The 17,286-nt window shown below is 35.2% G+C and overlaps 1 protein-coding gene across 1 annotated transcript in view; it reads left to right on the top strand.

The window, feature by feature from the left end:
* The first annotated feature begins 521 nt into the window (after positions 1 to 521).
* Positions 522 to 17,286, top strand: part of LOC106461575 (microtubule-associated protein futsch-like) — a 37,518-nt gene continuing 20,753 nt past the window's right edge. The window contains exon 1 of the mRNA XM_022388578.1: positions 522 to 633. Coding sequence (XP_022244286.1) covers positions 522 to 633 — 112 coding nt within the window. The remainder of the gene's footprint in view (positions 634 to 17,286) is intronic.

The raw sequence follows: 17,286 nt of genomic DNA, 5'->3' as shown, positions 1-17,286 counted from the left end.
AAGCACATTAGGGTCCTTTAGGGTATATGAAACAGCAGTCATGAGCAGTTCAAATGACAAAGTTAAAACAAGGATCTTTAGAATTCCTTCTTCACCTTTATATAGCAAGATACTGAGTTGCTTTTGTTTTTTCACATACTGGATCCACGCAGAGGTTAATAGCCACTGATGATTCAGACATTTCAAGACGTTAGAGATTGTATCGTAGACGAGGAGATTGTTGAGGCTTAAACTAGTCAAAAGACGCTTGATAGCGTTACAACGTGATTCATCGCGACTCACGGAACGCGTGTCGAAAAACTTGACCGTGATTCGCGGTAGCCGACTGATTAAGCGCGACTCACCTCACTAAGAGTTGAACGTGACGGTTACTATGGTAACTTGTTAAGCAGAGGTGCGACCGATGACGACACGAGCTTGTACTCACGTGATAAGCCATTGCAGCACTGTCTTGTGCTTTATCAGCATACGCATATCTCATCCAGCAGCTGGTCAAGCTTGATGTGTGAACTGTAGTAGCCATGGAGCCGAACATTGGAGAGAAACCACACTTTGGTGGGCATTTACTGATCATTCTCAGTGAGCCCTACACCGACAACCATAGAGAAAGGATACTAGAGAAAGTATCAAAAGGTGGGTAAGGTTTCTAAAGTCCATACACTTTAGTGTAAATGCAGACATTCAGCTTTTAATCGATTTATTATTGATGAAGCTGTTATTGAGGTTGTAAGAATACACTAGCGGCGCACTTGGTAGATGTTCATATAAAATGATTATTAAGGGTCATTGTCTCAAGCGTCTTGAAATTACATTGTATTCGATTTCCTTTATCTCTGGACGCATAGGGTGCGGTCATTTAAGGGGCTAATTTTCAAACAAATGCTTGAAAATAACATCTTTTAGAAACTTCAAGTGTGAGGTCCAAGATACAACTGATTTACATGGTTTCATATAAAGAAATAACTGTTTGTACATCAATTACGAATGTATGGTTATTTGTTTAAAAATCTGAAATTCTTCCTACATTTTTAAGATCTCTGTTAAAACAACAAGTGGCGAGACCGACAAGATCTCCTGGTATCTCAGTCATATGATAAGCATTGATTCAACATGTGTTTGTCTTTCGTTTAGTAAAGCCTATCTTAGCTGATTCTCCTGACTGTATCTGGTGTACACTTAATGCTTAGTTTCTGTGGGATCTAAGTCCAGAACCCGTTTTTATATGGAGAGAGAAACATTATAATTTAAGGTTGTTTGCGAACCGATATCTGGCTGACGTAGTCAACTACATCATGCTCCGTCATTCCTATCCCAAACAGTGGGCTTGATAAAACTCGAAAGTTATTTCTCCACATCCAACAACAAGGATCCAGTACTTTTTATCCCATAGAAATCAAGCACCCTATAACAATTTATAAATACTTTATTATCAGTTAGTTCTGTATGAGAAAATTGAAGACTGCCAAGCCATTCTGGCTTTTCATGAACTAAACAATAATTATACCATAATCTATTGTTTATACGCTATCTATACTCTTGTTCCCACAATGATTGACGATATCAGCTGGTTAACAACAGTATTTATGTCGTGACGAGCAATTATGTCAAGACAAAAAAGACTTTAAAGACAAGCTTCAAAAAGACTAATAGATTTTTTCTTTGTTCACGAGAGATGTGTATTAAGGTTAGTAATTATTAATATTACAAATATGAGTAGGCCGTGTACCAAAGCTATTTCAAGGTAACAAACTTCTGCTTTATGAGAGTTGCTAATGTTATTGACAGTCAACAGAAAAGTAAAATGTGCTGCAAAGAAACGTTTCATCATGAGAAATTTTGCGTTTCATAAGAAACGTGTTTTACGCTTAGTTTTTTCGTTCTTATGTTCATTTGTGAATAGAACCGTTTAAAGAACTGGCTAGTGATGTTTATAGGTCATTATTTACACAAGTGTTATTGTTCTTATTATAAACAACAGTAGGTTGGGTTAACAATAATAATGTTGGCAATATGTTTCGTGAAGCTATTTATTTTTTGTGTACAATACACCGGATGTTATACACGTCAGAACAGCATCAGAATGTCTATTTAGAGGTCCCGATTTTTCTTTAAGTACACCAACAAACAATTATTTATGTACCTAATCAGTACTATAGAGTAATTAGATAAGATCTTAAGGTATCAATATTTAAACTTTAACCATACTTTCGGATAGGTATGAGAGGTGACAACATACGTTCTAAGAAAACTAAGTTGTGATTGGCCCACCACTTCACACCCAGAAAGGTGCGATTTCACTCTTTTTTCTTGTTAGAACGTACAACACTGGATAGACAATGGTGCTAGACTTTTAGCAGTGTTTAAGACAAAACAGACTTTACGTAGCGTGTTAAATGAGCACTTGTGCCCTAAGACTAATTTGAACACTGTTACAAAAAATGCAGTTTCTTTCATGAAAAATAGGTTTCCAGATCATGCTATCGTAATAGTCCTCAGAAATTTTCTGTATATATATATATATGGGCAGACTTTATTTTACGCTGATTTATATGAATCTCGGTAAGCTTGTTTGTTTATGAAGAACAAATCGTTTCTTATGGTGAAAAAATTTTCTTTTCATGCGCAATAAAAACAGAATAATTTATACCTGTAGGGCCATGTGAACGTATAAAGATCTGAAAGTACGTATATCTATACACATATATAAACACACTCACACATATATACATCAGGGGATAAATTTAATTTAACGCCCGAGCGATCCATTTGTAGTAACGTTTTCTTTCTAATTATATATTTTTTTTGCTTCTAAGTATAATTAGTAGAAACTACGTTTCTTCAATTGGTTTGGATGTTGTGAGCTCTAGCACTCAAGTTTGCTCCTAAATTTTCCAGTGTTTTATCCTCTCGATTTGTATGTCAGACTTGGGAATAGAGATTAAATCTAATAGATGTTGTGTTCCTTAATGCTGTATGAGTCCTACTTCTGCGGATACTTCACTTACTATAGCTTAGGATAAATTACCTGTTTTAACCAATCGTACCACTATACAGTAGTGTGTTATCTGTCAGTCAGTCAGTAGACACTAAAATGACGTCACATAAGGGACGCTTAACTTTGCAGTTTGTACTACCGTGACGTTAGTAAAACGTGCACATGTCATGAATCACAAGAAGATTTATGCACTCTGTAGGCTACAAAATAACATGATATATGAACTTCAAAAGCAAGAAATGAAAATATTTGTTCCTCTTAATTTTAGTTTTATTTACTCTTGAAACAGAACTCTTTCAATGAACCTACAAAATCTAGTTTTACTCTACGTTCGATATTTTTCCAAAAACGAGTCAATAATTAATTACTTCACAGCGTATTTTAGTTGAAGACAAGATATTGAAATATCTTCCATTTTCCCAGAAAGACGCCAGGAAAGCTCACAGATTTTTTTTGTGTGGGTACAATCAAATTCTGTTGCGCTTATTTCTGGTTTTTGTTGCCTAAAGCAACATGGGTGTAAAACCAAACGCTTTGAAACAGAGAGGTCAAACAAAATCTATATAACTTACTAGGTTTCCTTGGCGTAACAATAAACAAGCTCAACAAATATTTTAGTCAAGCCCAAAATGCAAAATGAAGTATATTTTTCAGAACGTATATAAAATCATGAGTGCACATCATTTCACGGTGTATCACTGCCAGAGAAGCCAAATATAGAACATTAATGAAATTTATTTGAATCAAAAAAGGACTAATAACGTTGTTGTTCAAGTGTCACTGTTAACACGACTATCAATTAACAATGAGAGTATAATTCCTTATTATTAATATAATGATTGAATAAAATAGATAATAGCCTTTCACTTATAGGTCATTATGCGATTCATAGTCGCTGATCAAAATATGTATGTTTAGAAACAAAGTATTAAATGAACATGTTATATTAATCAATGGTACATAAATATTAATGTGTATGTATACATTCTGGATGTATACGACTTGTACCCTAGAACAGAGTATTAGAGTATTCCAAACTTTATCAGCACAAGCCCCCCCCCCCTACTACCCCTGACGCTTTCCTCTGCCTAAGTTTGGGAACCCCTGTCCTATAGAGTATCGAGTAGCTTTTGTTTGTTTCTAAAGTTGCCTCATTACCTGTGGTTATAAACTTTAACACCAGGGCACGTGCTAAAAGTATTTATGAGAAAATGTGTTTTGGAGGTGTATCTGATGAAGGCGAAATCACTCAGTGTCAGAAGCTCGTCGTCTATCACTTCTTTATAAATATAAATATGAAACACAATCTATATTTCGATTCACTACTTTTCACTGAGTTTCGGGATTTCTATCCATGATCAATAAATCTGGACAAAGGCAAATCGAAAATCAAGACTAGGCTTTCTATAGTAGTAAAGTATACATTAAATGGATTGTGTTTTTAATTTTATTTTACTCATCACAGTGAACCTATACTTATATAGAATTTGAAGAATATGTAGCGATGATGCTATATTATTCTATGTTATTTAGCGGACAAGCTCTTTAAGATACAAAGATAATATGAAACCCCAATCTACCATTCGATTCACCACTTGCCTGTTATATCAATTTGGGGGAATTTCACCCCTTATTAGTAACCCCTGGAGTTTGTTTTCACAAGCTTCACATTTGGAATAAATAATAAGAAAATATAATTAGGAGCAGATGTTGGTGTCTGCAATCATTTTTGTTAGTTATGATATGGCTTCTTGCATTCGTAACTTGTTCTACCAGTAACATGTGGTAACATGCACAACTCAAAATTATTTTCACAAACATTACGCACTTCTTTGACTCACCAATCGACATTAGAGTTATTCATGACTTCCGGTGATATTTTTAACTTTAGAAAGTAGAACAAAAGCAATTGAATAGGCTGACGAATAATATTTAATGTGAAATAATTATTCTATAAAAATACGGTGCACACGGCTTAAACAGCAGGTTATATAGTATTTGCAAGTGACAAATGTCATTCGACGCCTGGCTGACTGAATATGAAAATAAACTAGCCAAATATAAGTTATTGTAATCATTATTGTTTTATACAATAAATTATTTTTTTCAAAGATTAAATATAAACATCTAGACTTTATTGGTATTCAACCATCGTTACAAAATGTTTTTTTACGTGAGGGAGTCATTAGAAGAAGTTTCCTGAAGAAAATCGGATAATCTCGTGATCGCCTACATTTCTTTTTAAGTCGGTAAATTCTTATTAATTTCGAAATTTTATGTCCAAGGTTTGAGCCGCGATATGGCCTCTGAACACGATTCGTAATTTCATTTTCGGAGGCATTGTAAGGCAGTACATCTCACTGTTTTGATAAAGAGTACCCTCGTATACGGCAGGTACTGCTGACTGATTACCCTTTCACTGATCATTAGAATGGTCATGTCTGAATCTTAGGGGTGTTGGACCTGGCCATTTAGCCCTTGTGTTACATATGGTGCCATTCAGGCTGAAAATACCGGTACCTGAAAATAAAATTGCTGTTATGTTTCTTTCAACGCAAAACTACTTAATAGGTTACTTACAATCTGCCAATAACGAGGAATCAAACCCCGGATTTTAGTGTTGTAAATTCTTAAACTTACCGCAAACCCTCCAGAAGACAAATATACTGGTAAAATAGTAATTACATAGCTAACTAACAGTGTTTTAAGCAACAATTAAAGTACTTTTAATTATAGAATAGCAAGTTAAAATAAAATGTTGAATAATTTAAAATGATCAAGTCGTGCTATGCAATTAAGATAGTTGCTACATGTGGACACAATGTTTTTAGAATAGCGTTGTTCACTGGTATCACTTTCAGTCGCGAAGCGATATATTGAACAGTTGGCTCAGGCCCAACCAATCTTCATAATTGGTATTTGAAATTTTAGATACTGGAATTGAGAGGAAAATTTTTTTAAACAAGGAAAAGATATGAATGGGGGCAACAAAAATGGTTGCCCCAGGGCTGTTTGAGACCTAGTTACGTCACTGGTTACTTTATGGAGTGTTTTTAGCCAATTAGAAAACGTTAATTTGGCTCTCTAATCTCAAGATTATCCATTATTGATTCTAAGAAGTGGTACGACAAAATTTGAATTCGTTTAAGTTTATGTATCAATTACTTTCTGAGATTATTGATTTTATATTAAAAATAATAATGCCTAGCCATGTGTAATCATTATGTGACAGGAATAATTTTCAGTAAAATTTGCTTTAACATACACGCATGCGTAAAATTAAACAATAAGTCACGTGCTTAAATTAATTCAAGCTTAACTTTTTCCATTCTTTGTTGAAAGTTACATAAAAACAACAACAGATAATTAATGAGTAAGGTTGGACATTTCTCGGCCAATGATGCGATGTAACGAAAACTTTGGTGGTTTTCAAAGTGTTTTGATTTATGTACTTCCTTCATGGTCGCTGCTCTTTTTCCTCTTCCGCTGTGTCATTATGAAGAGTGGAATTTGGTGTTCGACTCAGCCTTATAGATCTAACAACAAGTGCTACAAACACGGTTGTACTAAAAGATTATTATGTATATACGTAGTTTGACATAAAATATTCCAAATAGTCGGCGAGGTTGATATGGCAAAGGTAAGTAATAATATGCCCACCATTTTTCGATAAACGATCATATTTGGAATTTTAGAGAATTAGATGAAAAAACACACACTAGTACATATGCATTCCACAAAATCGTCACTTCATTTTATTTGTTAAGATATCTTATCAAGTAAGAGCTGTCACATGATTGTTCTCAATGTAATTTTACTCATTATTTTATAGGCTGTTTTCTTGTCATTTTGCCAATTATCTCTATTAGTTAGTTTGTACTTTTTTTAGTGAGGTTTGTGTTACCTGCAATATATTTGAATATGTGTTTGGTGTAAACAAATTCAGCTATTTGTTACATGCTAGTACAATAATATTTAAAGTAAACAAAATATAATATTTTCATTGGGCTCGTCATACCCTTGAACCAAAGAAGTGGAACAAATAACCAGATAACACCTTCCATTTCGACAATCAAATTATCTACACATTATAATGGCAAGGGATTCATTCAAGATGATAGTGAAAATAAACATTTTATTTCGGGCGTGTCTCTGGTACGTTACATATATATTATTTCTTGAAATAACAGGTCGCTGTTCCATGATTTTTCTCTCTTTTAGAGCCTTTATTGGTTAAGCTCTGGGATGACCACCAGTAGTCAGTACATATACAGAGAAAATACACACAAACAAAAACCCCCACTCCGGGGTCCAAGTGTTTTAAATTGTTAGCGTACCTGGACTGTAAATTCGAGGATTCGTGGCTCACAAACCGTTGCTGAATAAATACGCTCTGCTCTTTGAAGCCTTAGGTGTGCTATAAGAGTGGTGGTTAAATCCCACCATAGAGGGTTGCGTACGCTGATTAAAACGATTATGGAAGCTTCTCTACTTATTACAGTACATGTCACCACGTTTGGTAGTGTGTCTTGACATTAACGCTGCAGCATAGTTTCCATGATAAAAGGTTCCGTCGTAAGACTATCATATTCAAAGCACACAACTCCTACTTGTTTCTTTCAATAACTCATCTATTGTACAAAGATGATGGTGTACCAGCATCCTCTTCAACAGTCCCATTGCACATAACTCCATAGATGCTGTTTGCGGCGAAATAACGACATGTCTTTATATGGAAAAGCATGGATATTTGTTTTGTTCTCCACCTGCTTTGGGTATGCGACAGCTGAACAGATATATCATTTAAGCATCTTGTGTACAAGAAACTTGTGCTGCTTTTCCAGACTGAGAACCTTCTTGAATATATTGCGTACTGTTGCCTCGGACATGTGGACAGCATTTGCCACTGGCGTATGTGTTCGTAGATTCTCAATTGTCACAAGATGCTACATGTTGCTTACTGTGGCTGGGATAGAATTTGTTGCAGGTCTCCTTCTGGATGGTCCTAAGTCCCCAAGATGATCCGTATTCCTTTATTTTCCAAAATCGTTAATTCCAAGGGATATCTTCGTCTTGGACATTTTAATCCTCGATCTGAACACATCTTTATGATATGAATGTATGAATATTTTACGTTAGAAAGGGCTGTTACATTCTATTCCCAAAAGCAACCCATTTTCAGTAGCATCATACTACTTAGGAATGACAAACAGTTTCAAATTGTAGTTCTGATACATTACGTTGCACCGTGATTTTATGTAGGCTGTGGTTGTCGCATGATTTGCTGATTTGCAATATAACGTCCTCAACCTTTTGTATTTGAAGAATAGCCCAAGAGGTAACAGTAGGTGCTGTGGATTAGCTGCGCTCCATCTTGTTTATCCATTCAAAATTAATTACAGTTATACGCAACTAGTTCTAGTGTAGTTCTGTGTGAAATTCTGAAGTAAACAACTTTCCTCAGCAATTTTTAGTTATTCTATAACTTAACAGCATAATAAGTATTAAAATAATTGTACTGCAGTACTATTTTAATATTCATAAGGTTGTACAAAACATTTATACAGGTACTCAAAATATTTGTCTTGTACAGCATACTGGTACGTATTCCAGCTAGGGTCGCTGGTTGGTTGTGAGATAGAACTCTCGATTTCGTAGTTGGGAAACAGGGTTCGAATCCACGTATTACCATAAAATATTCACAACCCTTCGAGCTGGGAGTGTGTTATAACAGTAGGGTGTTGCTGATTGATCGCTTTCCCTCTGGTTAGTAGTTCAAAATTAGAGTCGGCGGCAGGTAACCTTATGTATACATTTTCATAAGTTCAGTCTTAAACTAGTCACCTATATAACATGTTACAAGATAAGTCTGTTTTGCAGAGATAAATAGAATACCGGCTGTAATTTATTCTCGATTTCAGTATTCAATGGAATGTTTTTTTGGATATAGCTATGGGCCACAGTTGAATCTTGCATGCATCTGCTTACAAACTAAAAATATGCAAAGTGTAGGAATGTAGTTAAGTTTATTATTAAAAAGCGTGGAAATATAATCATGCAATAGAACCCGAAAAGCTAACTTAAGCTAATACTTAGCTTTGCCTTTTCCCAAGTCTGATCAAATGATATCAACAAATATGTGATAACTAAAACTTTATAATTCAAACAGTTCATAAATTATATAATTGACATAATTTTTCTAAACATAGAAAGTTATTACTGTTTTAATAATGTGTTTTGTTTTCAAAATGTTGAGCCACCTCGTCACAAGGTTGTTTTTTTTGCAGGCCCTGATTTGATAGTAGGATTTAAACATACTACTGTTTACTTTATCAATACCATCTTCACATATTTGTATAACATTCTATTTATCTCTGAAAAATAGACTCATCGTGTAACATATTATATAGGTGACTGTTCGAAGACTGAATTTTTGGAAATGTAGGTAAGTCTACTGTATAAAAACAAAGTAGGAGTGTTGTTGACAAAAAAAACTTAATTTAATTAATTGATTGTTTGGAGCCTATCAGCCTATGAAGCAAAAGAGAGTATTCATTAATTGGTTATCCAAAGCCTATCAACAATAGGAAGTGAAAGAGGACACGTCCACTACTGGTGTTTGACCAAGGAAAAGGCATTTCAACAGGGTTGTAACTGCAACAAATTTTCGCCTATGTCACATTGACCGATTCCTTCAATAATGGTCAGTATTCGACTATTTCCAATTATACCACACAAAGTTTTCTTAGTTTCGCGCCAAGCTATTCAAAGGCTGTTTGCGCTAGCTGTGCCTAATTTAGAAGTAACAGACTAGAGAGAACAGCTAGCTAGTCAACACTACTCACTGCTAACTCTTGGGCTACTCTTTCACCTCGAACAGTGGGATTGATCTTCACAAAGTCTCCACGGTTGAAAGGGTGAGCATGTTTGACGACGAGATTCGAACTCGCTGTCCGCAGATGGTGAACCAATCTGAAAAAAAATCCGGCCGCACCCATGTCCCCCCCCTTCCCCCCCACACAAGATGCTCTATTTCTACTCTAGTAGATAAGGGCTCCTCAGAAGCAATAATACTAGAATCGAAATAGAAGTGAAGAAAATTACAGTGACTTCAGTATTCAAATTCGATGACGAGGAACCCACTTTGAGACTAATAATGCTGCCCCCCCAGTGGCACAGCGGTATGTCTGCGGACTTACAATGCTAGAAATTGGGTTTCGATACCCGTGGTAGACAGAGCACAGATAGCCCATTGTGTAGCTTTGTGCTTAACTTCAAACAAACAAACAAACTAATATTGCTTGGAGACTGCTTGAATGGGTAATGAAGAAAAATGTTAATATAAGTTTAACATAACAGCAAATGTAGAACGTTTGGATAAGGTTCGATGACGAGGAACCCACTTTGAGACTAATAATGGCTGGAGACGGCTTGAATGGGTAATGAAGAAAAACTTTAATATAAGTTTAACATAACAGCAAATGTACAACGTTTCGACAAGGTTTTGGCATCATCAGGTACAAGTAGTTTACACTGACACAGATGTATAGATATATATAGTATGGAACAAAGAGGTCACATGACCGGATACTGTTACACAACTTAGAAGAGATATCTTGGCATCCCAGGGTGTTTGTTTAGAGTAAGGTTGTTGTGTTCAATTAAGATGGATTCCTCGATTTTTCGTTTGTTTATGTTTGTTTATTTTTTTTTAAATTACTGTGTTTTCTTGAGTTGCAATGGTGGAAAACATAGGACGGTTTTTTATTGTGTTGTGTGAATGTGGTTTCCAATTTTCTTTCTGTTTCTCCGATGTAGAATTTTGGGCAGTTATTGCATGTTATTTTGTAAATTACGTTGGTATTGTATATTTCTAAATAATCTTTGTTTAGTAACGATTTCAATTTAGCGCCGGGTTTTGAGAGAATTTGACGTTGACAAGAATTTTGTGGTTAATGGCTAGTTTTGTCCAAGTGTGAATACTTCTTGAGCTGGTTTCAGGGACAAAAGGTAAACTGCAGTGTAATGTTCTGTTGTTGGGTTTGTTAGTATGAATTTTGTTTGTGAGTTGAGTTTTGTTATGGTGAATGTTGGAGAGTTTTTCAACAATAGCTGGTGGAAATTTATTGGTGTGAATGAAGGAATGCTTTATATGGTTGATTTCTTCATCTATGTAGTCCGTTGAAGAGAGTCTTATGGTTGTGTTTATGGGGTTTTTCAGTCTATAAAGGTTTTGTGTGGTGTCATGAGCGGAATTACAGAGGATGTAGAGGCCAGTGTATGTGTTCTTACTGTGAATTTTGGTTTTAAACTGTGTGTCCGATCTAATAATGTTGAGGTTAAGAAAAGATAACTGTATATTGTTTTCCTGTTCTATGGTAAATTTGATGTTGGGATGAATGGAGTTTATGTGTTCAAAGAAAGTTAGTGTGTGTTCTGTAGAAGTGAAACCAGCAAAAGTGTCATCGACATATCTGTACCAGGATAGTGGGGTATGAAGCGCAGAATGTATGGCTTATGTTTCGATGACACTTTTGCTAGTTTCACTTCTACAGAACACACACTAACTTTCCCTCAACCAACATTTGTATGTAAACACTATGAACTATGGGGAATGCCTTAAGAGGGTCGAAATTGAACTTAACCCTATTTCTATTTTGTAAAGCCCATTGGTTAATTATTCCCACCCTATTGAGTCAATCTCAAACAATCTTGGCAGGTTCGGGCGTTAGACAGTGTTGAATATTCTAATGGGATTCAAGGTAAAAGTATGAAAGTTGGTGGATTGTTTCTCAAATAACCTTGCTTTTCTTATGGTCAATGAGATGTAGTGTTCAAGGGTGGGATCACCTCAAAATCTTTATTTGTTGGTAGATGGAAAGCAAACTACAAATGTTGTTTATGAAGAAGCTTTGTTCTAATTCTAAAATTTTGAGATAAGGTTTATGTTCAAGTTATTACTTTGAAATGTATGATTACTGTTAAACTTAATTTGTTTAATTAAGTTCAAACATTCCTCGTTAGTTGGTGGGTATTTCATCTTGTAAATATATATAATTGAAAACAAAAACGTAAGTTGTGACTTTATTCAAATAATGGCTAACAGCAAATGTGTTAAAATAATGATTTTGATATAATTAAATCTTGGCATTGATGACGTAATTATATTTAGAAGTATAGTAACACCCTTGTAAAACTCAAGTGAAATAAAACTATAAAGCATCATGTGTAATATGAAATATTTTGTCAAGATATATTGATAGCATAAAGTCAAACTAGTGAAACAGTAAATTTTAATTACTGTATGACATTTAAATAAACGTCTTTTTCTGGACTACTTACATATAAATGGTGAGGAAATGTAATTAAATAAAGAACTTATGAATTAATGTTTCAAACCGATTGTATTAAATCTAGTTATGTTCAATCACGTTGAAGTACTTCGTGTGCCTCTAGCAACACTCTCTATGATTCCACTTAGTGGAACTATGCCCTCTTTGGTGACGTTATTCAATAGCACCAGTGCCCTCTGGTTCTACTTCGTGGAACTATTACATCATGTCCGCCTGTCATTGTGGCCTAGCAACGAGGCCCTAGCAATACACCCTATCTGGTGACATGATTGTCTCTACCCCTCCTCCCTGAAGTCGACACACGTGTGATGCCCCTGGTGGCGTGTTGCGCGATATCCTCCCTAACTAGTATAATAACTATTTTCTTTCACGCAACTCGCTAGTAGTTGGCTATAAATTTTGTTTTGTCTGCTTTATTTTCTTCGTATATTTGTGTGTGAGTGTATATAAATTATATATTCAAAAAACTACAATAGATATAATGTTAACATTTTTAAAAGAAGAAACGATTTCACATTTGAAATATGTAGACTTCCTTCACCAAATAGTACTGTTCCAATAGATGCTATACTGAGCATTATATTTTAATACCTTCTTAAATATTTTAAAATGTGCAGTAATATACAATTCTTAATATCTAATATGAGTACATTAGTACAAAAATTGATTTCAATGGTTTTGATGAAAAGAACCTTAATTGAATATATTAAATTATTTCATAATAAATAAGAATTATTAAAATTACGCTGTATAACCATGTCAACAGATTTTGATAAATGGGTAGAAAGAGGATCTTAACTTGGGTTAAAAGACAGTGAATTACGAGAGTGTGTTAAACAACAATAACTGGAAAGAGAACAACGGCAACAGAAGAGACAAATTGAGAAAGAAAATGAGAGAAAGGAGAAATAAGAAATAGAATGAAAATACAAATTGAAAAATAGAAAGAAGAAAGAATAAAAGGAGAAACTAGAAATAGAGAGAATGAAAATACAAATTGAGAAAGGGAAACAAGAAAGACTAAAAGAAGAAAATGAGAGAATGGAGAAACTAGAAATAGAAAGAATGAGATTACAATTTGAGAAAGAAGAAAAAGAGAGAGAGGAGAGACCGGAAATAGAGAGAATAAGAACAAATTGAGATGGCAAAACTCACCCAACCAAAGGAAGAAGGACCCAAGAATGACAATGGAGTCAGGCTAGCCGACCCAAGCTGCCCAAATTTGATGAACATAAAGATGACATGGATGCTTTCCTGGATAGATATGAAAGATTCGCCCAAAGTCAGAACTGGGACAAAGACGACTGGGCAGTCTGTCTCAGCCCACTTCTCACAGGAAGAGGTCTAAAAGTATATGTAGTCATGACGTCAAAAGATGCCAAAGATGTCAAATAAAAAAGTGGCTTTGCTAAAACGATATAAACTTACCGAAGAAGGTTTTTGTCGGAAGTTCAGAGGAGTCAAACCCGACACTGGAGAAACTGTATTTCAGTTTGTGGCACGTTTGCGGAGATATTTCACCAGATGGACTGACATGGCCAGGTGTAAAAATACTTTTGTGGGACTAGCAGGCCTATTAGTACGTGAACAGTTCATGACCACGTATTCAACTGTCTTGTCACTGTTTTTAAAGGAGAGAGCACCAAAAATATAGACCAGATGATCAAACTTGCAGAAAAGTATATGGAAGGCATGGAAGAAGTATAACTGGCAAGTCCAAGAATATCCAGATAAATTTGAAATCAGTAATGGCTGACCAGAAGCAAGAGTTTACTAAAAGTGACAGGAAGTTAATAGACAAAAGGGAAAAGAGATGCTATGTTTGTTATAAAATGGGGCACATTGCAAAGAGTGCAAATCTATTACCAGCAAATAACAGCAGAAACCTCAAGAACAAGACAAGAGTGACTGGCATTACGGATGCTGCTGCCAGAAGAAAGAGATTCAAGACTACTTATCAAATTCAATACAAGAAAACGTGATTGATCAGTGCACAACTAATGGTTGGCTCAGATTAGCAAATGGATCAACAGTGCCAATAGTGATGGAAGCTTGTGACAAACATCAAGAGATGCCAACAAATCATAATATGCCAGTGTGTGAAGGCTATGTTGAGGACAAGAAAGTGAAGGTTCTACGAGACGCTGGGTGCAGTAGTGCAGCAGTGAAAACCAGTTTAGTATCCAATGATCAGATGATAGTCATGGTACGCTTATGTACGCTAATTGATGGGACAGTGAGAACATTTCCCATAGCAAAAATAAAGGTGGATACTCCATATTATCTAGGAGATTTTGAGGCCATGTGTATCAAGGAACCAATACACGACTCGGTGATAGGAAACATACCTGGTTGTAGAAACTTTGAGGAACTAGACAGAAAGAAGATTGACGAAGTATCTGCTGTCACCACCAGAGCTTAAGAAAAGAAGAGCAAACAAGATATCTGTTCAATTATTTCACTAACTGACAAATAAAATGCTATGTTGAAGATATCAGTACACCCAGGGACTCAAAGTATCCACTTGTTATCCCCTCCTCCCTCAAAACGAGATTCTACATGGCTGTCCACGTTCTTGATCGTAGTGCTGTTTTTAACTTCTGTCATGGTGATCTTCAACCAAATCTTGATTTTTGTTTTTCCATTTGACTTTCTGCCTTTCACGGAATATCTTTAATAGTTGTCTTGGAACCATACACCGCTGTAGCCGTTTTTACATCTATTTGTCTACGTACTTTGAAATTTACCCAAATAATTGTTTTCTTTTTCTTCCTTTTTGTCTAAAATCGCGTAAAGAGGGAAATTGATCCCATTCTTCCTACTGGAAATTCTGCAGATCCAAAACCCTATGACAATCCATCTTCTTCATTATCCGCACTACTCGTTTCCGTATCTAGAATCCCTAGTTGGGTTATTCCTGATGTCGCCACTTCTTCGTAGAAAGAGAAAATGTTAGCTTAGTCATGCCAATTCTACGTCTACTTTTACGATAACAGTAGCAACCTAAGTTAGATTCAGATCGTGTTTTAACAATGAAATTATGGAAATACTTTTCCAAACTACTCATACACCAAATTGGTTGTGGATTCATTATTTTGTTGATTACAGGATTCATAATAACATCTTAGTCACAGAAATTCTGTAAACAAAATATCATCAATAGGTCAATTAATTCCACTAATCACTGTTGGGGCTTCCCATGTATTTTACAAGGAAAATAAGTGATCTCACCCAACTTGTTTGTTCAGCTCCTTACACAAAGTATTGTGACAGTCAAAAATATACAATTACTCAATATGAATGGAAGTGAACGCTTTGTTTGGTTGTTTTTGTTGGATTTCGCGCAAAGCTGCACGAGGGCTATCTGATCTAGTCTTTCTTTGTTTGAAGTGATAGACTAGATAGAAAACAGCTAAGTCAACAGCACCCACCACCATCTCTTGGACTACTCTTGTCTGAGCGAATAATGGGATATGACTGTTACCCTTATAACACACCCACGGCCCCTAAGTGCGGAGGAGAATTTCTTTTTTGGCGTTAACGGGAAGCGAACGTGTACGCATAGATCCGTAATCCCATACACTAACCACTTGCCCCGGAAGCTTTAATATACCAGTTTTAAATAATAATGTACTCAGGTTCATTTTATAATTTCTGAAATTTATTATCTTTAAAAAAAAGGCAACTATTCATTAGTAATTTTTATAATTACTTTTAATTGTATATCTCATTGAAATAATCAGTGAGCTAATCAGTTTTACTAGAAGTTATTTTTATATCTTAGCGCTTCTTTCAAAATAAAGAAACTGACTGACTTCTTCCTATCATGTAAATAAATATTTATATGAGAAAAAAACCAGTTGTTTGGGTATCATTATTCACGAACAGCTTCCAAGTATAATGACAAACAAAGGTATACAAATCACAAAAAGATGCTTTAAATTGATTCCTATGTATAATCTCAGGTTCCCGTGATTTAAACTGCAAGCTACATATCTATGAAATGATATTTCTGTGCCGAGGTATTGCTCTCATAAACGGATGTTCAAGAATGTTAAAGCCGGTAAAATTACAGGCGACAATACACATTCATATGCTTATACTGTGTCTGAACAACTTAATCGAACATTTTCTGGCTTTCTTGATTCTAGACTTGTTCTGAGCGTTTTTATCTGGATTTAGCCCAAACGACAAACAAGAAACCTTACCATTTTCACTATAGGAATAAATTTAGTGGAAATAGTATTTTTAAATATTTTTTTTATGTTCCATAATGAAAACAAACAAATTAGGTTAATGTTACATAACACTTGATTTTTGAATTTTACCCAAAGTTACTCGAGGGCTGCCTGCAGTAGTTGTCCCTGGTTTTGAAGCAATAGCCTAGTGGCATCTATTGAAGACCACTCACCGCCAACTAGTGGGCTACTCTAATCGATTAGGGAAATATTGACCGTCATTTTTAAACGCACTCAAGGCCCAAAAGTTTGGATCGCGATTTTTATTTAGTGGAAATGGGGTGCGAACCAGGGAACCCATACTACTGAGATTAAAATTTGGATAAATCTCAACTGCTAGTTAAGTAGCTCGTAAGTTTGTGTAAAATGTTTTATATGGGAGAGTTAAAAGCACTAGATATATTGTTTAAAATGGAAGGACTTGCTAGGAGACAGGTGTTGGTAATTGTTTGTTAGTGCTGAAAATTGTTTGGCTATGAACTTTACTATCTATTATACACAGACTTGTTTCTCAGAGATAAGTGTTGATTATAAAAAAAAATTCGAGGTTTTCCAGGAACAGTTTGTCTTAGGGCGCAATCTTTACGGTTCAGGTTCAGTACAAAAACAACAATATTGTTGCGTCATCGAGTCACATGACTACTGTTACGCAACGTTTCTAGAACTATCATGTACTTTGGCGAATGTTCTAGTTCTTACT

Source organism: Limulus polyphemus, unplaced genomic scaffold (genome assembly GCF_000517525.1).
Source record: "Limulus polyphemus unplaced genomic scaffold, Limulus_polyphemus-2.1.2 Scaffold990, whole genome shotgun sequence".
Taxonomy (NCBI): Eukaryota; Metazoa; Arthropoda; class Merostomata; order Xiphosura; family Limulidae; genus Limulus; species Limulus polyphemus.
Note: the sequence above shows the minus strand (reverse complement) of the source record. Positions and strands in the feature narration are given on the sequence as shown.